General features: G+C 43.3%; 1 protein-coding gene across 1 annotated transcript; it reads right to left on the bottom strand.

Annotated features, from left to right (window-relative positions):
* Positions 1–51: 51 nt before the first annotated feature.
* HHIPL1 (HHIP like 1) lies at positions 52–16,878 on the bottom strand. The gene is made up of 9 exons (XM_085225607.1): positions 16,419–16,878; positions 12,798–13,444; positions 10,773–10,916; positions 10,179–10,507; positions 8,179–8,305; positions 7,396–7,541; positions 6,002–6,083; positions 4,140–4,222; positions 52–1,508 (listed from the first exon to the last, which is right to left on the bottom strand). The coding sequence occupies exons 1-9, from the start codon at positions 16,686–16,688 to the stop codon at positions 946–948; spliced, it is 2,391 nt and encodes a 796-aa protein (XP_085081733.1). The 5' UTR covers positions 16,689–16,878; the 3' UTR covers positions 52–945.
* Between the last annotated feature and the right edge of the window lie 7,019 nt (positions 16,879–23,897).

The following is a 23,897-nucleotide window of genomic DNA, read 5'->3' as shown; positions in this document are numbered from 1 at the left end:
ACAAAATAGTGTCTCCAGTCACTACAAAGGTAAAAACACATTTCAGACAAATGCGGGTTGTTGTGATTTATTTTTAATATTTTTTAAAAAGGGGTAAATAATTACAGGGTTATTACCCCACTACATTACATCCTTCACAGCTGTGAAAACTGAATGCAAAAATATGTGGTTTCGCAGTGCTTGATAAAGTGGAGAACATGTACAAAGTATCTTCTGTGTTCAACTGGATAATATTTCTGTTCATGTAAAAAAAAGACCTGATTTTCTTTTCTCTCAGACGAGTGTAACCTGAAGAAGGGTTTTCTAGGCAGTATGCCATAGCTTTTTCTAATTTACCTGACTGTTGCTTAGATGTAGTTATCTTTGATAATCCATAGACTTACACGAAAGTTAAGCATTACAAGAGAATCTTTTTCCTTTCAACTAGTGTGTAGAAAGTTAGCCAAAATGTTTACTTTTGTATTCTGCAAAGAAAGGCACTGATTTATGCATATTTTAGAACCATCACTGAGAGCTACAGCCAGCAAAGCAAGGAAAACAATGCAAACACCTGCAAAAGAAAGACTGAAACACAGCCACTTGGTAATTTCTTTTTCAGCCAAACATTGTGAAGTGTGGTTGTGGAATGTTGTATTTTGTATGGCAAAAGGGCAACTGTACATATCTTTTATCTTATCTGTAATTAAGGAGGTTTGGGTTTTCTTCTTGTAAAAGACCCCATACAAACCCATCCGTTGGCCAGGACACACTCAAGTTATCGCTGAATTTTACTTTTTCTTTCCCTCCAAGGTAGATGCATATGGATGAAGAAAACGCCAAGATTACTTCAAATAGATGCAGCATCCCCTAGGCACAGAAAGCCTTCCTCAATACATACGCTGCTTTAGAGAGTCGATTAGGAAGGGAAAGTGCTCTCTGTCCCTCAGCTGCCTTCTCCAGCACACATCACCAGTCCGCCACCTCCTCCCTGCTGCACACCACACCAGCATCCTCCTCGTGGGAGCAATTATGCGTACCAACCTCAGCGTGGGCACACTCCAGCAGCGTCTTCTCCTGCCCGGAGCACTGGACATCATCCAGAAGAATACGAAGCGAAGTGCCTTCCCCAAATTCTGCCTTCTTGCTGGCCCGCACCACATAGGGAAAGCCCAGCTGGCGGCACACCACAGCAGCGGCTGCTGAGCTCCAGCCATCATCGCACACCGTGCCCCACTCTCCATCAACATAGACCTCTACTCTGCCCCAGCTCCGTCCTCGGCTGCCACCATCCAGCCGCACGGCCCCATTGCGGGGTTTCTTCTTCCTGCGCTGTCCCTTCCTTTCCCTTTTTCCAGGCTTGGGGCTTCGTGCTGTGGTGGGGACCAGCATCACACTGCGGTTCACCGGGGCTTGGTCCACTCGGTCTAGAGCTGGTGTGTGGGACGTAGCAGGGTCTGGCCAGCCTCTTCTCGGGGCCTCAGTTGTGGTCTTTAATCGGGGACGTGGTGTTGGTGTCTTCACAATGAGTTCTGTTGGAGAAAAAAATAAAAAGAAAAAAACAAACCAGGAAATCATAGGTCTGTCATTCTGCAGACACTGCTTAAAGATAATGACACAAAAACAGTGCTGATTTTTGGCTGATTTAACTTTTCTCTTGGAATTTGTTTACTTGGTCCTGTTGAGAAGCAAAAAGGTTCCCGGTAAGCCCATATTTTCATCGACTAGAAACGTCTGCTGTTTTTAGTTAGCAGAGAGGACTGCACTGCTTAATGCCAATAAATAAGACTCTCAGAAAGGAAACATTACCCAATTTCCAAGCAGACTACTGGCAAAACTTCAGCATGGGTATTAAAGGGTCAGAGTTAGAGCTTCTCAGGTAAGAGTTCCTCGAGTCCCCTTCTCCCCTGCCGAAAGCATTTTAGAGCTGCACACTCGCACACTTCTTCTGTTCTCTTCATTACTAATGACTGGATCGTTACCAGACTGAGAGCTCCGGCTTCCCCACTGTGCCAGATGCTTTATTCAGAGGAGCTGAAATCGCGAACATTCAAAATCAATTCTCTCTGGTAACTGGAATGTGCAAAAAGAACGGAGTTGCCAGGACAACACATAAAACAGGATTTGGGGTTGTTTTTTAATTCCTTATGAAAAAAAGAAAAAGAGCCTTGAACTCCAAATAGCTGAAAATTCTTTCCTGTCACAGTTTCCAGGCGTAACTGGACTTGCTTATTCACATACTCTATTTTTAGCTTAAAAATAAGTTTTAGCTTGTCAGAGGGAAGAAATTTGGAATTACTCAGAATAATAATCAACTGGGCTGTGACAGTGTCCATATATTTGCAAAGCTATCACAACTTTTTTCTTTTTCTCCTTGGTTTATCCATTCTCATCAATTGTTCTGTAGTAGATTTGGGGGGAAAAAAAATTGTCCTAATAACCATTGCTCTCTGAAGACAAACTTGTGCAGTGGTTCACTTTTTGAAAGAGCTTCCCAAGCAATGCTATTACGAGGAAAATAGTAATTCTGGTGCTCAAAGCTTTCCCTCCTCTGGAAGCTGAAGTTCTGAAGGCAAGAAGTAAATGTGAAAATCTTAGCTGCACACACCTCAGTCACTACTGCCTGACCTGGTAAAGCACTCACAAATGCTGGAATTCATACATTGGTATGTAGGACTGCAAACAGCTAGTGGTCACTTGGGAGTGCTTTTCACCCCACTCTATCAAGTTGTTTTACGTGTTACTCTTCATCAGGCTGTTTATTAAATACCTTTCCAACAAAAGCATTCCTCAAGCTAAAGCTGGCCACATGCTTTAGTGATTCCGTCACGTTCACACAAACACCAACAAAACAACAAAATATTTACAGCTCTACCTCCTTGTTTTCATGCTTCTGAATCAAAATTTTCATGCTTGGCTTGCACCTAAATGTGAATGCAGTTGTTGAAATGCTCAGTGGAATCTCACACACTGCTTCTATGTTATGATGTGATGAAAACTACTTTCTAAATGAAACCAAAAATTACTTACATGTATAGTTTAAAAAAACTGAATTTTGGACTTGCATACAGAGTAATGCATAAGAAGAAACAGAGACAAAGCTTGCTGAACATGAACAAAATTAATAATGCTTTGAAATGGTGTGCACAGCTTGCAAAAGAAAATGTTTCTGCAGAGGTGCTGAGTGTTCAGGCATGTCAACAGTTAATAATCAGCCTTAGATCTTGTTCCACCCTAAAGACTCAATCTTACAAGGTGCTGAGTGCCCTCATTCCTTCATGAAGTGAAAGCTGTAGGACTCGTCAATGATTCAAATGCAGCATAACGTGATTTATGTAATAAAAAATTAAATAAGAGTATTCTGACATCAGAATTCCTACAGTAACATCAACTTCATTACAAAGTTGTTAGAGAACTGTCTAGAACATGTGTAAACAAAATACACTGGAAAAAGAAATGTGATATTGTTAAATGTAATTATGAGAATCAGGTGGTGTACTTAGTTCTTCGTATTTAATGTCAATAGCACTTACTGCAGCTTCATCTGCAGCCTCCACTGTTCCACTTTTAGCAGCACAGTACTTCATTCAGCATGAAGCAACCAAAAAGCCCTGGAGGGTTTGGATAAGCCAAAAGTTCACCTGAATGGCTGATCACACCATGTCTTTTGTGAGCATTTGTTCATCACATATTTTCTCTCTCACAGCTAACAATGTCTCAGACCTCATCTTGCTCAATGAGCTATTTCCCAACCCTTTAGCCATGATATCCTTCATCGCCTGAAGTGTTCCTCACTTCCTGAAGGCACTGCAAAAATCATTTGTCACTGGAAAGCACCATAGAGCACAGGTTCTCAATACAGGAGCAGTCATGGGGAAAACTAGTTGTTAGTAATGAAACAGTTATTATGTAGTATGAAAGGCAAAAAAGTACAGAAATTGCAGAGATTTCACATGCCTGGGAGAGGGGAAATATTTCCTGCCTTATGCCTTATTTGAACGAACTCCTCAGATTCAAACCAGCTGGCAAGAATTAATCTCAAAGATACTCTGAAGCCTGCCGTTTTCTGGGTGGTCTCCATGCAGAGGGAGAATGCAAGCTTTGTGTTTGTATTTAATGCCAGCTAACACACACCCATAATAACCAGCAACAATGACACTTACTCTCCTTTGGCACAAATTTTACAAGCTTGCTTTTTACTTTTACTGGCAGAGGCTCAACTTGGCATTTTCCCGGTGGTGCTCTCCTGTGAAAAAAGAGACACATACAGCGTACAATTAATTCCTTTCCAGAGGCATCACGAGCCTTTGCTTCCCATTGTTCTTTTGACAAATGTAACGCTCACTGGAAAAAAAAAAAAAAAAAGTCTGCTTAAATGATCCAAATAATCTCTTACAGTAGAAAACATAATTAAACAATCACATATCTCCATTGATCAAAGTCCAAATATTCACAAGTCAGTGGAGTCCTCTGGCTGTGTTTTTGTTTGCCATTGCTGAATCCATTAAGGAAATAAAACATTGGCAGGTCCAAGCAATCCAGAAAGAGATTAATCAGACTCAAACTAAAAATCACAAAACTAGATGGGGTATGTTGAATATCTGACACAAAGGTCATACTAACGCAAGTTTTCTGGCTGTCTTCAGGGAAGCGAAATAACAGACTATTATTCATAGACAAAGCCAAAACAAAAGACTTTCCCTTTTATCATGGTTGATACAAATGTGGAAAGAAGCCAGGTGGAGAATAAAGAGGTCTGCGATTTGTCACTGCCAATGACTTGTCATTTCAGAAATACCAAAAATGCATTAGTTTCAGACAGCAACTGTAAGCATCTCTGACAGAAGCTATCTCTTAGAACAACACATTACTTTGACACAAATTTGTTTACCTTGGAAGTACAGCTCACTTCTGAGAAGTTACATCCAGTTTATAACCAATTTTTGCTATGAAGGCTGCTTCCTAATCGCAGCCTCCTTCACAGGTTTTCAAACTCGTTCAAAAATGCATGATGCATGCATTTGGAGGATATTACTCCTTTGTAATTAGGCTTGTTTGCATTTGCATTTCTGTGGAAGGCAATAAGTTCCTCTCTCAGTTCAGGCATAGGAACATTATATTTCCTACTTTAATTATTTTTCCTGTGAACTCTTTCTTATTCATATTGCTACATTCTGCAGACTATATCAACTTATTTTTAAACTTGTGATTTGTCTTTTGACTTCTGCTTTTTCATTTTTGCAAAGGTTGTGTAATACAAGCCTCTTACTATACAGTTTATAGGAACTATTCCACAGCATTAGCTAATGGAAAATGCTCCTGACAGAGTAGGAGACAGAGGAATACAGGCAACAGCACTGAGGTCTGTTTAAGCTTGAGGTCTCTTTCCAACATAAAAATAGAAAATTAGTTTGGTTCAGGAGAATACTCAGATAGCTAAAGCTGTATATCAGACTTATTTGAAAAATAAAAGTGAAAGAATGCGTTGCCCAAGGAGGCTGTGGATGCCCCATCCCTGGAGGCATTCAAGGTCAGGCTGGATGTGGCTCTGGGCAGCCTGGTCTGCTGGTGGTTGGCGATCCTGCACATAGCAGGGGGGTTGAAACTCGATGATCATTGTGGTCCTTTTCAACGCAGGCCATTCTATGATTCTATGATTCTTACAAAGTCTCTTTCCACATATCTAGCTAAAAATATTTTAGTTTATTTAGTTTACCCAATAATAGTACTGTTTAAAAAACAGGAAATTGGAAAAAACAGCTGTAACACAAATCACAGCTATTCCCTGCCTTACCCAGTCTCATATACAAGAGCATGGGATCCAGAAGAGATGACGACAGTTTGATTCCTTGTCCAAGCCACTTTCCCTCTTAAAATACACAACAAAGAATGCACTTTTTTGACATCCTTTGTTTTGTTGTCTTTCTGCTCTGCCCAAGCACACACTGCAGGATCACCCCTGGCCGCACGGGGCACCTGGACAAACAGCACCAAGCTCAGGCTTTGCAGCAAGAGCATCTCCTACCTGGAGGTGTCCACCACTTTGTATACCACTCCGTGTGGGGCCGTGGCACTTGGTACGCCAGTAGACATGAAGTAAAGTTCTCCTAGGAAAAAAAAAACACACACAGCCATGAAATCTCCCCATGGAGTCCATTGGCACTCGCAAGTTAGAGAGCATCAGGGAACGGTGAGACTTGACAGAGAGAGGTCTGGCTACTGGAACAAACAGTGCAATGGGTTTGTGATGAGTGTTCATCTGCATTCCAGTGGCAAAAAATAAACTCAGTGAGAGGGAACTTTTACATTTCATCATTAAACATTATTTTGACTGATTTCTACTGCATGTTTAGCTGTCCAGGCCTTAGTTGTCACCTTGGTCAAATCTGCGTCCTTTAACTCCGCTAGGGCAAACAGTCAAACTCTCAATTCCTTTTGTTGAAACAAAAGGGCATTAAGACTGTTCACACTGCCTCACTCCTTTGGGGTGAATTACAAGAGACCAAAATTCTGCTTTTGCTTTCTCACAAAGTGAGGTGTACCTCACACGAAAGGCATTTGGATTTGTGACAGCTCTGTCAAGCTGCATGGGTAGAGCTCGACCTTCAGCCAAACAATTTCCATCACCATTTACTTGACGTCTTTTCTCTTAACTGCATTTCCATCCCCCTCTTCCTGCTGTGCAGGAGGGGCCAGGACAAGCAGCCCTCACAGGCACTCTCCCTCCACATCCCATATTTCTTTCCTGGGAATTACCAGGCAGAAATATGTCTGTGTGATCCATAAAGCATGCAGGCTGTCACACATGCACCCCACAGACTGCACAGTGCCTAGAGTGCCCCCAGCATGCCAGGGGATGGGGCTGCTGGTTTTTGAGAGTGCAATGAGCTAAAAATACAGGTGCCCCCACCACTTCAACACATCCACTGCTCCAGCTGGATTAATGTTCATCAGAGCAGCAGCCCCAAAAATAAGCGCTCCCATGAAGAAAAGCTTGCTAAAATTAATTGTGTGGTAAACCTGTAAAACATGGCTGCCTGCATGCCAAAGAGGTACAGGAGAAAAAAGTTCATTCTAGAGAAAGAAAACTCACTCAACTGCTATTAATAATTTCCATTATAACAAGACAAGAAAAAGGCAAAGGGCTCCCTCTCAGAACAGACTCCTGCCTGAGTTTCCAGCTGCCTTTATTATACTTTCTTAAGCCATGTAGTTCTCATTTAAGGTGATGTATCTTTCTCACCACAACACTGCAGATCAGCTGTACATTCTATGAATGTTAGACATAAAAGAAAACGGATTTTAACTCCCAAATCATAAAACTCCAAATTCTAAACTTTTGAGCTAATTCTCAATTTGGATGGTTTTTACTGCCATGATAAAACAGAAAAGCACATGTGATATAAGTTAGATGATTACCTGCTTCATCTTCAGCAAAAGAGATTATGTATTGGTAATAGTTATTGATGAGCCCAGGGAACATGCAGGTTTGTCCTGTCCCCATACAGATTTCACTGTACTGCCACTCTCCGGTAGCATGATCCTCCTTCAAAGACATCAGGCGTCTGTGAAGCAAAAAGAAAACCAAAACCCTAAAATTTGCACCAAACAATCAAGAAAATTATTTATGAACATTCTCTAGGAAACGTGAAAGGGTATTTAATGCTTCCTGCTCACGTTAGCAGCAGTATGAACTGCAGCTCACCCAAGTAATAAAGAATTGCTGATGCCAAAGCACTTGTATTAATCACGCACGCATCCCTTGTCTTTCAGGGGTAAGACAAGAACTTGGAGAAAGGATAGGCAAAAATTTAAGGGATTTTAATGGACTTTAAAAAAATATATCTTTGGTTTGTGCAAATGCTGCATCAGAGATTTGTGGAAGTTTAGGGATTTTTTTTTTCAGGATGCATTTGCATGCTTTTGTACCCCACTTTCAGTATTTTAAATGAACACCATATCACTGCTTCTATATTCGTACTGACACAACGTGAACCAGAGACATCAACAGTTGCTGGCATGAAGTCACATTCCTACACAGCAGCATGGAGTAGAAGCTGTACAAAATGTGCCACGTGAGCCCTCTGCCACAAGCAGCATGCAGCAGCAAGCCAGTAGCAAATATATTCACAGGCGGGCATAGCATTACTGAAGGACTTTTGCCATGGGTACAGCTTAGTAAGTGTCTGAATATTTACTTACCCACTCATAAAATCACCAAATATGTATAAGCCATTCAGGTTTGGAAACTCACAGCCTCGATAGACATAGCCTCCTGTAACAGATTTCCCCATTTTGTGTGGATATGCATAGATTGGAAGCACATCATCTGTAAAGAGAATAGTGCATGGCTTACCTTGTGTTTCAAATGTATGTAATTCAATGATGTAATTAGTTGTTTCTGCATGACACAAGCAGGTTTCCCTCGAGTACCTTCTTACCAAAGGAACTGCTGATGAAGCCAAATCTGTGTTGATTCTCACTTCTTCAGAACCACATTCGATACCCCCATCTAACTGGCTGTGCTAACCAGGACAAGCCAGCTCAGGGCTGGTATCACACTACCAATATAAGAGAAATTCCTGACAAACTTGAATGCCCTCCATCCTCCAGACACCTGACTATTCATCCGAGACAAGACTCTCCTTCCATAACCAGGCTCTGTTAGTGCTGCTTCTTGCCAATTTCTCAACAGCTTCCCTATGAATTTGCAGGCTGCTTTCAGAGATACTCATCTATGCAGAAGCTGCTTGCCTAGTGCAGTTGTGTTTCACTGGTGAAAGGCAAAAAAAAGAGACAGGTGACTCCAGACTGCAGGCACCGATGAAAAGATATGTCAGATGTCAGCATGAATAGCATGTGCTTTTATGAAATGGGGTAACTTAACCCGAAGGGGCCATCAAATATTTATGGTATAGCACTGTCAAGATGTAATGCTGGCAGATTCGTTGTAAAATGTAAGGTAAAACACAAGTCAGGGACAAATCAGAGGGAGATGACTTGATTTTGAAGGTCTGCATCAGACACTTCTTTGTTCTCCTTTTTCCCTTTTGAAACCCACGGTCCATCCTTGCACCCCTCTTCTTCCTCATAGCCTTCCTCCCTTTCTGCATCAGCAAACCTGGCAGCTGCACACCAGCAGTACTTCACCTGAGGCAGGTGCTTCCTAAGCTTACACTGTTCTTACCACTGTACGGGGGCTGTGACATTTCACTGTGATAACAAAAGGGTCTCTAAAGGCATCATAAATTGTTCTGAGTCCCTGGAGACCTCAGTAAGTGCTCACCAAGAACACTTGCAGAGGTGCTGTCACACAGACAGCTCTAAAGGGGCTCTCTGACAACTGCTTCAGCAAAGGAAGTGCAAAAACCCTGCTCCAGGCTTTCAGAAGTTTTATAAAGAAACACTTAAGTGCTCCCACTGTACTTGTAGCTATGTTAATAAACAGGAGGTTTAACACATGAAAAGGAAAAAACTAGAATCTCAGACAGTGCAAGTCAGTGCCAGCACCTGGATCTGTGTGGAGATGCTTCAGCACAAGACGTGCTCCAGATCAGACCTTGCAACACAATGCACTGGCTTCACACACACACACACACACACACACACCAGAGTTTAGTCAGCCAGCAAATATACCTTGATTTCAAGTTTGAAAAATAAAAAGAAATTATGGTTTTGATTTTTGGCATAGCTAGAAGAAATACAAACAAAATGTACATTCAGTTACCTGCAAAGCAGCGTGCATACTGGATGGTCAACTTACAGAATTCACTGTTCTGTGGATTTTTTTTTTCTGTTTGTTTGTTTGTTTTTTGTTTTGCTTTTTTTTTTTTTTTTTTTGAAGGACATTAGTAGTGAAATATGGAGAAAAAAAATACAGTTATTCCAAATTACTTTTGCTTCCACAGGAAAGCTTATTTGATGTGGAAAAGATGAAATTCTCCCCCCAAATCAAAGAATCTTTAGAATACTGCCAAGGAAAGCAACAGCTAGGACATTTCATTTGTCTCCTAACTCAAAAAATGATGACCTGTGGACTTCCAGGATTTATCCCCAAGTCAGTTCCATCTAGGCTGAGACCACATAGCCTTTCACAGTGCTTTCGGTCAAGCAGCCAGGCTTTGAAGGCAGGAATTAAAAATGACAGTGCCGAACACTGCACAGTGTGAGAGGCACATAAATTAAAAAGAGCACATATTTACCCAGAGAAGAATTGACGCAAAGCTTTTTATCATAACAGCTGAATCCCTCCCTCGCCCTCCAGCCGTAGTTTCTCCCCTTCTCTACAATGTCAATCTCTTCATATTTGTTCTGTCCTACATCCCCACAGAAGAGACGCCCCTTCCCTTCCTTCGTATCAGGCTCTCCCCTATCGAATGAGCAGCGCCACATATTCCTCACTCCGTAGGCATAGACCTCAGGTCGAGCCTGTGGGTCACCAACGAAAGGGTTGTCTGGGGGGATCCTGTACACAGGCCCCCGGTCATTGTTGTCTACATCAATCCGCAGCACTTTGCCCAGCAGTGCTGATCTGTATTGGGAGAAGAAAGGAAAAGGGAAATAAAATTAGATCGCAGTTCAACAGACGTTCTCATTTAGATATATATGTATATATATTTTTTAAAGAGTACACAAGACTTTCCATGGGAGGTGTGCATGAACATCAGTGCAGCATCAGAGAAAAAGTAAACTCTGGACAGAAAACACCCCAAGTTTTACCTCCCCACAGTTGCTTGCCTTAATCTAAGGGCAGCAGAAGGGACACGTGATGCAAACAAAGCTTTAGGGGCTCATACTTGTTCTGGGCATTTCCAAAGGTCCCAAAAGGATCTCCAGCCATGCCTCCATCTCCAGTAAATATATAGAGATAACCATCATCACCAAAGAGCAGCTCTCCTCCATTATGGTTGGAAGCTGGTTCTTCTATTTCCAGGATTATCCTAATTGAAAACAGGAATAATGCATTACCTATTGCACAAATCCTAAGAAAAAGGCAGAGTAATACCCACCCGGTTTTGTTCTTGAGACACAGAAACGGCTGCAGATCAGCTTTGGTGCATATTCTTCCATACTGAATCTTGCTTAAGCTTAACTGATTTTCTATCATCATATTATTCAACATATTTTCCAGATTACAAAAACACCAAATTGTGTAATAAGGAAAATCCGAGAAATTACATGGCAGAAGATATTTTTAATTATACTTGTCCTCTGATTCTTCCTTCCTCCTTGTTTTTTTTTCCTTTAGAAAAAGGTATCTCAGCTGAAATCAGACCGCAAACCATGAGGGAAAGGACTCCATCTCTGCATCTGCACAGCATTTGGCACAATCCTGACAGGCGCTTTCAAGGTGACCTAAGACTTTTTGAACATTACGTAATAGCTAAATGCTTAAAAAGAAAAGAATCCTTAAAGGGCAATTACATACACAGGGCATCAGGAACTTCAAGAACTCTAAAAGCAGTACCACCATCCGATTAGCATCCTGATAAGCAAAGGTTATTCAAGTCAGTACCCTTAACTTCATTTTAAAGCCTGAACATCTCCTACTTTAACTGTTTGTGGGGTTTTTGTTTATGTTTTTGTTTTTTTTTTTGCTGTTTTTTGTTTGTTTGTTTGTTTTTAATGCAGCTGGCCTCTCTTTCTTAATAAGAAAAGGTCAAAGTACATGAAAATATAACTTTAAAGAAAGGTAAAGCCACAAATACAAGCAGGAGATCCCCAGGTGTAACAAATGAAGCTTACTTTACTTCAGTTTCCAGGGATTTCTCTCAGCTACCCAAAGAAACATCTCAGGATGAAGTCTGGGAGAGACGTGCTTGCACAAGCACAACAGGACCACAGGTTTGTTTTATTAAGCTTTCACTATACTAACCAATGGCTACATGAGCACAGAAAGGGTTACAAGTGCAGAGCTAGATGATTTTTTAACAGAACAGCTGAGAGGCCTTGAAATCTGCAGGCTTAAACTCCTGGACCAGTCAACAAAGCCTCTAATACAATGTAACAAAGTAAAAAATCTCAAAATTGACTCTATTCAAGGTCTTCTTCAAACAGAGGATCAGTCATGTAGTTCTGCAGCAGGTTATAAATCCATTAACTGTCTTCACAAACAAACCTTTAATTATCTGTGTCTATTAATGTGGATCAGCTGCAGGGTCAGGCTCAAATTAATTTTCCTATCAAAATACCTCACTAATAGCACAGTGATTTACACTTTATTTAATTTGATGCTCAATTTGTAATATCATATGGTCAAGTTCTCATTCAGATAAAAAAAAAATAAAAATCATGGGGTCAAATTCATTTTGCTGCAGTATCATCAAGTTTGTTTCTAGTGATTTTGGGAACCTTTAGCTTTGAAATGAATTTCACTCATGCTTTGCAGAAGCCTATCAAAAAGGAAAATCAATAAACCAAAATATTAACTGTAAGTAATGTTCATTCAAAGTTCAGTTAAATCTTCTGACATACTGGAATTAAGAATCACGAACATTTTGTTTTAAGTACTCGTAGTTTACCCACAGAGGACACGTATATTCACTGTCTCAATACGCTAGGACTGAAATTTGGCTACCTTCATAGGATCATAAAATGGTTTGGGTTGGAAGGGATCTTTCAAGATCATCTGGATCCAACCCCTCTGCTGTAGGCAGGGACACCTCCCACTAGACCAGGTGGCTCAAAGCCCCATCACCTCGCCAACACGCTGGAATACAAGAACAGTATTGAGCTAAATAAGCCTTATTTGTTAGTAGTCCTTAAAAACACACACAAGCTGTCTTCTGAGATCTTAAAGACGTTAAAGGTGCATACAATACCTTTCAGAACCATGGTCCACAGTATTCATGTCACCAGAAGAAATTCTGAACTCACTGATTCGGATTCTCTCTTCATAACGAACTTCAACTGAATAGTAGACATACACTTTACCAGTAAATTTGAATTTAGGATGGAAGACAATACCTAGAAAACCTCTCTCGTCTCCTTCCCAAGGTGAGGTAAGCACAGCTTCACTGATGTTTAGAAAAGGTTTTTCAAGCCTGGACCGGTCAGGGAGGTAGGCCCACACCAGGCCAACCTGCTCGGCGATGAAGAACCGGTGGGTGCCATCGTTGGCGTGCACCATTGCAACGGGATTGCGCAGCCCGTTGGCCACCTCCGCGAGGCAGAGCTGGAGGCAGCCCTCTGCATCAGCGGTCACCAACCCCAGGTTTTGGTTGAGGTTCTCATTAGCCAGCAGGTGTGGGAAACAGTAATCTGTGTCCTCCAGGGACAGGTAGCGGCAGAATTTTGCCATGTTGTTCTCCAGCGCAATTAACTCCTGGTCTGTAGAGAGATAGCGAAAAATGGACCGGCATTTTTGCCATACTTGCTGACAATAGTCCTGGCAAAGCCCTGGTATGGTCCGCACAGGGGTGGAGGGATCCTCAGCATCGTACAAGTGAGCTGCATATGGAGAGCATTCCTAGAAAGAGAGAGAAAAAGCCTCAAGCCATTTGTGGATCAGATTTGAAACAGTTGAGCAGCAACACTAATTGGAGAAATTTCACCTTAATTACAACATATGTTATGGTTTATTCTGAAAATATATTAACTGAGGAAAAGATCTTAGAAAGTGGGTTTATCTTAGCATTCACAAAAATGATCTTCAGTGTTCCTGGTGAAAGCTGGCTCCCACAAGCTTCTCATGTACGTATGCATTTATCCCAACCATAGCACTAACTCAGGAAAACCGATGATGACACGCATCTTGCTGTATCACCTTAGCAGACTGGACTGGAATAAAAGCATTTCTATCCTGGATGCTCTAACTATGAGATACAGAGCAGGTTCACCACGGCACAGCAGTGACACAAGGAGTCAGCTGGGAAGATGCAAGCCATAGCAAGACTTGGGTTGGAAGGGGCCTTACAGATCATCTCATTCCTGCATCTGCACACAGGATCTCTGAGCATAGACATTTGATGTATCTGGCTCAAAGAAGTCAAATGAATCCCACTCTGACTACACTGGTCACCAAGTTCAGGTGATGGGATTTCAGACAGAGAGCACAAGATGGCCATAATCTAGGCAAACCCCTAAACCTTGAGAAGAGCTGCAGGACAGCCCTAATTTAGGGAAAGTGAATCATTGGAGATCTAAGAACTGACTCAAATCTATTTACTCTGTATTTTCCACTACAAGAACTCCTCCAGAGAGACGCATTTTCTTTCTTTGTCACTGCAACCCAGTAAAACAGTCTGTTTTTTGGTCACAGACTGACCAAAGTGACTCAGTTCTGATTTGTAAGAATTTTTCCATGTATTAAACATATAATAATTTCCAGTTTCAATGCATCTTCCCAATAGGCATCTCAAAAGTACTCTCCAAATAACATGACTTAGTGAATGCTCAGCTATTTTTGTAGGGTAGATAAATAACTGAGGCAAGAAGGGCAAGAGGAGAAACTATCCTTCCTGAATACATTCTGCATTGTTTAATTCCTGGGTGGCATTGCTTCCAAGTAAAAACAGCTTAGTTAAAAAAAATCAACCTATAGGCAGTTACTTTCTAATGCAGATTACAGTGCTTTCAATAGCTGAAAAGGCATAAGATCCAGAATACTGATGTATTTAAATTAGCTGATAAGTGCACACAATATTTTTTATTTTATTTTCTATTACGTGCCACAATTAATGGAGAGGCCATACAACAGATCATTAGCTTTCCCCCCATAATGTCAAGCCATTCAGTGCAAAATGAAGGTTATTATGCCTTCAAATGAGAGGCAATTAACGCGGTAAAAAGGAGATTGCACATGACTCTAAACATAGAAATTACAGGCAGATGTGATAACGGCACTCAGTTCTGTTACATGAACACAGAGGTGTGCCAGGGACAGAAAACAGCTGCAGTGTTTGCTGGTGTGGTTGTCATGATGAAAATTTAGCCTAAGAAAACCAATTTAAGCAAGTGAATTAGGAACAAGGCCTGTATTGAAGCTGCTTCCCTTTCTGCCTATGGGTTTCACACTCTGGAAGAGGAGACACCAAGATGTATCTGGTTCTCTGAAAGCCTGCTTTGACAAAGCAGCAAGAATGTCAGAATTAAGGGTTGCACAGAGGTACAACTTCCCTGCTCCTCTGTCACCACAGGCTGTTCAAGTACAAGAAGAAACACTTGTCAAAATAATCTGATTACATTTGAGAGAAATCACAAATTGTGAGCGGAAAGGGACAGGAATGTGCTGAATAATTCACAGAAAACCATTTATTAATTCAGGTATAGGCTATAAATTTCATGTATGGTGAATAAATGAAAGCAGTGTTCTGGAACAATCGCAGTGCCGAACTCCCATTTTGTGCTTGTGTGGCCATTTGTAGCCATGTCTCAGGCCAGTGGCACACTGAGCTCATTAGAACATTTCAGTGAATCATTTTTCCCATGTTGAGAAATTTCACCACTTCTGAACAAATTTTCAACAGCCAGATTTCTGACGTACGCAGGAGACAGAAAGAGCACTTAGTGGGCATTGCTAACTACTGGTCTCATACTGCAAATGGTCTGCTGGATGCTGCCTGTCTTAGGAACATATTCAAACGTTTTTGCTTTCAGTACGATTTGGGATGAAGTGAAAGTCAAATCTGTAGAAGCTGTTATAGGAAAGGGTCGCCTTTCTCTTCACAGTTTTAACAACACGAATATTCCCTGGAAAATGCTACGAGCAGGATTTCTGTTCAGCCATTCTGATCCCATCTGAGCACGGCAGACTGGGCTCCGCTGTCTGAATTAATTTCAGATTTACTCTTACACAGCACAGAGCTGCTACTGTTCTGTCCCAGGGGCATTTTCATACACACGAGGCCACCGCCAATGATAGGGCCGGACACTTTGCTCCGCACGGTGTGTGATCATCCCGTTACCATATCCGGCCGCAGAACATCTGCCCTACTGAGAATCTCCCAACCAGAGGTTTCCTGGCCTCATTCTGAGGCATCACATCAGGACTGCTGGCACCTGGACGGTGCTGCAGCACATCAGGGTGCTGTGACCCTGCACAGAGAGACACCTGACGCTGTTGGGAACAAGGAGCGTGTTTTGTACCTGGGGGTCTTCCAGGTACAGACCCCTGGGAGACGTAACTGCCCACACCCCCACCTTTCAGAGAGCCGCTGCTGCTAAGTTAGATCAGAGCCAGAGGCCAAGAAGCCCAGAGCAACTTGGCGAGGGGCAGCTGCTGCTGACGGATCCAGGTAGTGCACCTGGGCTGACAGCCCCATTCCCGGCACGGTGTTCAGCGCTGCCCCGTCTAAAGGCGCCGTGCCCGGGTCACGCAGCGCCGTGCCACGGCCGGTGCGCCCACAGCCCCGCCGACACCCCGAGCGCCCCGCGTGGACCGGCGCAGCCACAGCTGAAGCGCCCAGACGTGGGCTGATGCCGCGGAGCCGAAGCCCCCTCACCTGGCAGAGCAAGTCCTGCAGGTGACCGGCGCAGGCGGAGTACGTGGGTCCGTCCAGGTGCGCGCTGAGGCGATAGAAGCGCTGGAGCAGCGCCCGGTCGCGCCTCGCGTCGCAGCAGCCGAAGGCGCCGTAGCGCCGGCAGAAGGCGAGGGCCCGCGGCGGCCGGAACGGCGGCTTGAAGTCCAGGCACTGCGGGTGCGGCCGGCCCGGGCCCGGGCCCAGCGCCGCCGCCAGCAGCAGCGCCAGCGCCGCCCCGCGCAGCGCCCGCATCCCGGCCCCGCAGCCGTCGGCGGGGCAGCGCCGAGCCCCGGCCTCCCCCCGCCGGCCCACCCGCCCCGAGCGCCGCCCGGTCGAGGGGAGCGGGGGCTGCGGAAAGCGGCTCCGTGCGGAGCCTCACCGCCCGCGGAACATCGTCTTACGCTGCGGGGACGGCTCGGGGAACGAGACTCGGTTTGGTTCCAAGCCGACCGCAACCTGCCGGCCGCTCGGCTGTGTAATCGGTGCAGTATGTACAGCCGGAACGCAGTGCTGGAAGCAGTTCTCGGGCTTCTGATGCGTTCCTGCCGGGCTCGGGTCCGTCGCAGGCCGTTCTGTATGACCCAAACGCCCCACATAACGGCGCTTAGCGTTTATACCGCTGGCAGACATTTAAAAACCACTTCGGTGTGGCTGCTGCTGCTGCCGCTGCCGCATTCTCTGTCGCCGTGAGGTGAGATGGGGAGCTCCAGCCCGCAGCCCGCAATGCCCTGCACGGGGCCGTGCCTACCTGCACGCTCCCCTACCTGCCGGCTGCACGCTCCCTACCAAAGTTCCCGATTACACTTTCCTTATCTTTAAGTGTTTTGTGGCATAAAACTGTGAAATACTTATTCTAAGTGCTGGGATGTTCTTGCATCTCGTGCACCATGTTTCATACTATCAACCAGCAAGACCAAGTCGCACTCAGATGGAGTTTTTTTTGCTGCTCAGTGCAGCTAGCCACAGTGCACAATGCAGACTGCCTGTAAGGGACCAGGAATAGAATGCAGAGTCCTTGCTGACATGCTATTTTTGACTCCTGCTTTGAGACGAAGAACTGCTGCATGGTGCATATGGGCTGTAAAATCATGGCATGGCTTGGAACATCCTGTCAGGAGAGCATATGTGTTACGGCATTTAATAACAGTTTGTTTTGCTCTCCATATGCTTATGGAACTGCTGCTAAGGTCGCTAAAAACTTTGTACAGATAATAAGAACACCTGATGGGCTTTGTTACAATTTTGTTTCCCTTTTTATGTTTACCACTTAAAAAAAACTTTTGTCATGGATGACCTCGGTGAGCGGGTTGGAGAACAAACAAACCAGACACTGCCCTTGGAAACTTTGATCAAAAGCAGTTATGCAACCTCATTTTTTCTGTAAGAACAACAGATGTAAATGCATCTTCCTACTCATCCCGGATACCACTGCTGTGGTAAACACTGCCTGCTGTCTCAGAGTTTGTGATGATATTTGAATGTCCCATTAAAAAAAAAAAAAACAACATAACAAACACATTCTTATTGTAGGATGAATATGCAAAGAATGAAACACGGTAAACAAATAAACTGTGTGATAATGAGATTTCTCCTATAGCCTCTTCGTTTGCTATCATAACCTCTGATCAGTTTGGCATCCACGCAGTTCAGAAATGAACAGAAAATGGAAAGCTGTGCATATTTAGCAGGGAGTCTTGGAAGGAAAAGAACCACAGATTTGATCTGCTCATCATTGCGAGATGGCATGCGATAGCTTTGATGTCCACAGTGTGCATTCACAACACATGCCTTCACATCAGAATTCCCAGTGTGCTGTTCATTCAGACTGGGCCATTTTTCGGTTCCCCTCAGCTGGGGACCGGGAAACAATTCATCTGGAGGGCATTACTGAAATGGAGATGGAGCTGCCTTGGCCTCGCGACAGGCTGGCTCTGTCAGGGGTGGATGGCTGCGTTTTCATTTATATCGAGCCATATTTTGAGACTTGCCAGGCCACAGGTAAGAGCTTATGGGCTGCATCTGAAGAATATTTGCTGTGGTGGATGGGAGAGCACATCTCCGGCTTTTATTTCCATCCCTGCCTGGAGGCTTACTGTGTGATCATTCCCAAGTTACTAGTTTTCTGCCTGGATTCTCCCTGTTGTAAAATGGCAATCTTCCAAGGTGAAGTGTATTGATATTTTTAATCACTGCTGTCTTTTTCTATATGAGTTCCTTGCTAAACCGCCACTAAAGACAAAGCTCAGGAATGGAACTGCTGCCCTTGACCCAAGGTGCTGAGTTTAATGTGTTGCCCTTGTTGCTACCTGTGAGCGATAATGTGCATCTGTTCTCTGTGGAGCAATTACAGAATGGGGCTGGGCTTTAATTTAGGCACCATTCACCAAGATCACATGGTCATTGGAGAACATGCACTCAGGATGTTTTGTATTAATATATATATATTTAATTTGCATAATTTGAACACTTGCTTAATGACCTGAATAAATCTGTTGAATATTTTTGCTGCATATCAAATGTTGAAAATATGATGTATTTTTTCTTGCTTTCTTTTCCTCCCTCCTTTCCTTCCTTTCTCCCTCTCTCCCTCCCTCCCTTCCTTCTTTCCTTCTTGTTTTTTGTTTTTTTTTTTAAGGTATTGGATTGCTCCCTTGAAGTCCAAGTGAGCTCATCAAAATCAGCATTTATACTGACGCATGTAATTGAAGAAGGTGTGAAAATGCAGTATTTGCTTGCAAATAGCACAAGATTAGGACAGAAAAAAGCCTACATTAAGAAAATTGTTGAACAGCTTTCTGTACTAAACCTGCAAACCTTAAGACAATTCAAGCAACTGATAGCCATAGGTACTCTGCAATCTTATATCCCTCAAGGTGAGCTCCTTGAATATGCAACAACTACATTTTTCACTCTTTCCGTGTACGTTAGAATTTGCTAGTGTCTGTGGGACAGATTGCTTAGAACTGCAATCAAACTGCATTAAATCAAATCGCCAACACTTGACCCAGTGCCTGGAAACTCCGCCATCAAGTGCAGTTTGGGTCTAAAGTGAGGAGTTCAGTGCTATAAACTTGAATAGCCAAAGAACATGCTGCTCCTCCCCAGTGAATGCTATCTTAAAACATAACAGTTGGGAATTAAATGCAGAGTCTTTGTAGAAGAAGCTAGGCTTTGCCTTCTCATTATGTGTCTAATTACTAAATCCTTCTATTCTTCATTTGTTTTCTCGTTTGTTTTGCTTTCCTTATTTGTGGGGATACAGAAACAGATAATGATTTTGAGGAAACAGCAAAAAGGCATGTGTGCATGTATGTAACGTAGACCCAAAGCCACAGACACACACAGACAGAGGAGAGCAAGGTAAACCATTCCTTTCAGAGAGCAGTATGCATGCTAAGCAGATTTAAAGTGATCTGCTGGCACGGATGCTGTTCATTTCCATAGCTTTTAATATTCAAATGAACAACATAAAAAATATATTAAGCCTTTGGAAAGATGCTTAGAAGAATAGTTGTACAACACAGTCAAAACCAAAAGGGCCTCTTCTATTTAAAGTGATTTGCTAAGGAACACAGGCATGTGTTTTGCAGCGGCTGAAGTCACACTACTAGTGCATTTTGATGTTAAGGAAGCATTTGATGCAAAAACCCAATAAGCCATCCCGGTGCACGTGCTACCTCAAGAGTACCATCAAAGGGTTGGAGAAGCGGAAATCCTGCTGCCTGTGGACATACCAAGATGAGTCAGATGTGGAACAAAATGTTCTACTGCAGTATCAGAGATCTCATTGCTCCTGGTAATAGAACAATGAGTCCCTCGTATCCTTTAATCCTGTTGTTCTGAAGCACCTCCTACTGCTTCAGCCATACCCTCCAGTGCACATTCCTATGCCCTGTGTCATATGTCACAGCAAATGCTTGGACAAAACACCAGGGCAGCCCTGCATGTGGTGAAAATCAGCATAGCTCAGCCATAGCTCTGCATATAGTAACCAGGATGACCACATAGAAGATGCACTGCTGAAAGGTTTTCCATTCATCCTTATGCTCATGTTATACACAAGCAGGGTGTAAACATCACTGTCTTACAGAAACCTAATAACTCCTTTGCTTCTTTACTTCCCAGTTTGCTAACACAGGAACTCTAACACAGGAGCCCAAAGCATAGCATATGGGTGGTAGGCATTCCTTATGTGTGGCAGGCACAGAAAGACCATATTTTCTTATCAGCTCACACAGCAGCAGATCACACAGAAACGATTTTTAAAAAAATTACTACTATTGTCCCTGCAGTAACAGAAACAGAACAATAAGTATCAACCCTTGAATGATTTTTGTCTGTCTATCTTCTACAAGATCTACAGTGCATGGATCTTTTCCCCCTCTTTGGGCACAGGAGAAATAAGAAGGACATTAAAATGTACATTTCTTTTTCAGAAAGTGCTGTATTGATTTTATGTTACATCTGAATGCTTTATGTTGTATATTACATATAACCATATAATTTGTCTGTAATGAGAAGCAAACCAAAAGGCTTGCTCACTGGGCTGTACAAATGAGCCTTTCCTCATCAGCGATCCAAAGCATCATAAAATTGCCTGTTTTTAATTTGCTCTGAGAGACAAAAAAAGCTCTTACAAAAGCATGTATATTCCATTGAGAGAGAAGGTGATTATTCTTAGATTGAGCCTGTTAGAAGGAAAGGTCCACTCTGGATCCATGCATTTGTCCCTGAATCATTCAGTCCTACCTCTAGCCTGTACAAAGTAAGACTTTTCCTGTTTAACAACCACAAAAACATTACTTCCATGGAACAAAGCTAACAACAGCCAGCTCTGCTGTTACTCCACCCTTGTTGAAGGACAAGGAGTTGTAAACAGGTTGTTCAGATATTTTCTAATAGCTGAAAATAGACGATATAGCCAATAAAACCAAATTGCAACTTGAAAAATACTGCAAAATAATCAGCATCGGAAGGTTTTGCAATGAAAGAGAATAGATGCTGTTCTAAAATCTGAGAAGTTACAGATGTGCTATTTCTGATTTCTGAGTGAGCAATGAAGTCCATAACACTTCTATGTCAGCTATACCAAGAGTCTGTGCGCATGGCTTAGTGTGCTCTTTTCTGGAGGGACAAGGAGCATGAAAGTGCAGACAATGCACAGCTTAGGACCCCTGGAGAATCCTGACCCAAATTTGGAGCTCTTGGGTGGTTGTGCCCTTTGTGTAACTGGCCCAGCACTAGCAGGCAGCTAGTAACCACACTGCCACGGGTTTCCCATCAGCTACAGTGTCCTCATGAAACATGCAAGGAACAACATGTTCTGCTAAAGGAGTATGCAAATATTCAGTTTACTTAGAGAAAAATGTCATTTAAAGAAGGTCAAGGGTATTGTGCTCTTCCATCCCCTGGTTCTGTGCCCTTTCTTCCACATTCTCCGAGTAAAGTTGAGGAGAAATGTGTGTGACTGTTTCCTTTCACAAAGCAGAGGAGGGCTTTGGCCAAGGGCTGCTCTCTGACATTGAATGATATCTTCAGTCCTCTCTCACAGTGATACCAAGTGGTTGACTCATTGACCCCAGAGAGGCTTATAGCCTCATTGAGGGCCTGATCAGGTGCCACAAATGCAGAACCAAGGGAATTCTAAACAGATTTGTATTGTTTTCCCCAAAATGGAGCAACATTACTGCAAATTGTTATATTTTTTAGTAGCCCAACTCTTACTGGCTTACAAGTAATAGCATTTTACAAAGAGGCTCTTGCAGTGAGGTGCAGGTGAGGTAAGGAGATCTTTAGCTAACTACAGCTAATGGATGTCAAAGTTAACAGCCTGAATTACACACAGAGGTAACTGGGAGGTCACTGGAGATCACACTGCTATTTCTGGATGCCCTTGGGCATGCTGCAGTAACCCAAGCTAGAGGTGAGCAGGGCCTGGCTCACCATCTGTTTCAGGAAGAGAAGGAAATCCCCTCTGAGCAAGTATCAGCACTGAGCAAAGCATCACAGCTCCTGATGCTTTGACTCTTCATCAGCTGCAGAAGATCTGATGCCATTTATAAACTCTGGCCTTGCTTTACGCAGCCCAGGCAATGCTCCATGAAATAGCCAGCATTTATCCATTCCTTGACTGGAGACAGCTCCTCGGGTGCCCTCAGGCACTCTGTGTAGGGGCTGAGTGGGAAGCCATGCAGAGTCACTCCAAGTTCAAGGCAGACCTCGGGGTGCCGCAGGGCAGGATGTCTCGACAGTGCCCGAGGAGAAGTCTGGCCTGTTAGGATAATGTGAATATGTGGTCACTTTCAGCTATAGTGTGTGAAGCTCCACCAGGTATAACAATGTCTGAGACTCATTCACTTTGTCCACCTATCAACTCATAGTCAGCAATTACCAGATAATTTTTGGTATCCAGTGTGGCAGAGCTAAGGGAGTCTGGGTCAGGTAGGAGTGCTTTTTCTTCTGTTACACTGCTTATTGCTTTATGCAACACGTGTATGGTGCACTGATATCCTGTGGACCTTAAGTCTTTGCCTCAGATCTCATTCAGAAGACCATGAAGAGTTGCCATGTGAGCTTTATCAAAGGATATCTTCATTAGCCTCTATTCTAGCTTGCTGAGAATGGGAAACTGGCTTGTTTACAGCACTGCCCTCACAGTTGGCCTTGCCTCTCTCCACGCTTTCACCAAAACAAATGGTTCTGGCAGCTTTCTTCTCTGGAAGCTCTAAGAAAAGATTTCCAGAATAACTTCACCAAAGACCCTGCCTATGAGCAAAACGTTGCCTGCACGTGTACTTCATGTTGCACGACTCCATCTCCTGGCAACCAGGGGAAATAAAGCCAGCTGCTATTTGGAAGTCTTAGAATCACTTTTACACCTTTGCTTTCAAACAGAGCACTCGCGTCCCCTGGCTGTGACAAGGGCACCCTGGGGACATTGTGAATGCTCACCAGAGGGCTTGGACATCTTCACCAAGAGATCTTGCACGGTCAGGACAGCCTGGCACAGCCAAATCTCTCCCTGCTACGACTGCCTCACATCTGTATGAATTTCACCTCTGATGCTTTAAGGAGGGTTGGGTCCAGGCTGTGGTTAAGGGGCAGCCTGGAAGCTAAAGATCTGGATTCAACTCCCTCGTTACGTGTCAGTAGTGTACTGAAAATGCTGGTGAGACATAGAAGGATTTTGGAATAAGTGGTCTGATCTCACATTTAGTCTCTCCCTGCCCCTGTTTCCATCAGTAAAACAGGAAGACAGTCCTTCCTGCTCCACACCTCTCTAATGTAGTACTGATGCCAGCAATAAAGACACCCAGAATTACTCTTTTCAACTTCCCAGTTCAAATTCAATTCATTTCAGAGAAGAACAATAATAAGACCCTGAAATACAAGCAATAGAAACAAATACAGATAATCACAAAAATACAGAAGCTGTTACTACAGAGCGGTCACATGCAGCAG

This window comes from Meleagris gallopavo, chromosome 5 (assembly GCF_905368555.1).
Source record: "Meleagris gallopavo chromosome 5, MGAL_WU_HG_1.1, whole genome shotgun sequence".
NCBI classification, from domain to species: domain Eukaryota; kingdom Metazoa; phylum Chordata; class Aves; order Galliformes; family Phasianidae; genus Meleagris; species Meleagris gallopavo.
This window is presented reverse-complemented; position numbering and strand designations above follow the sequence as displayed.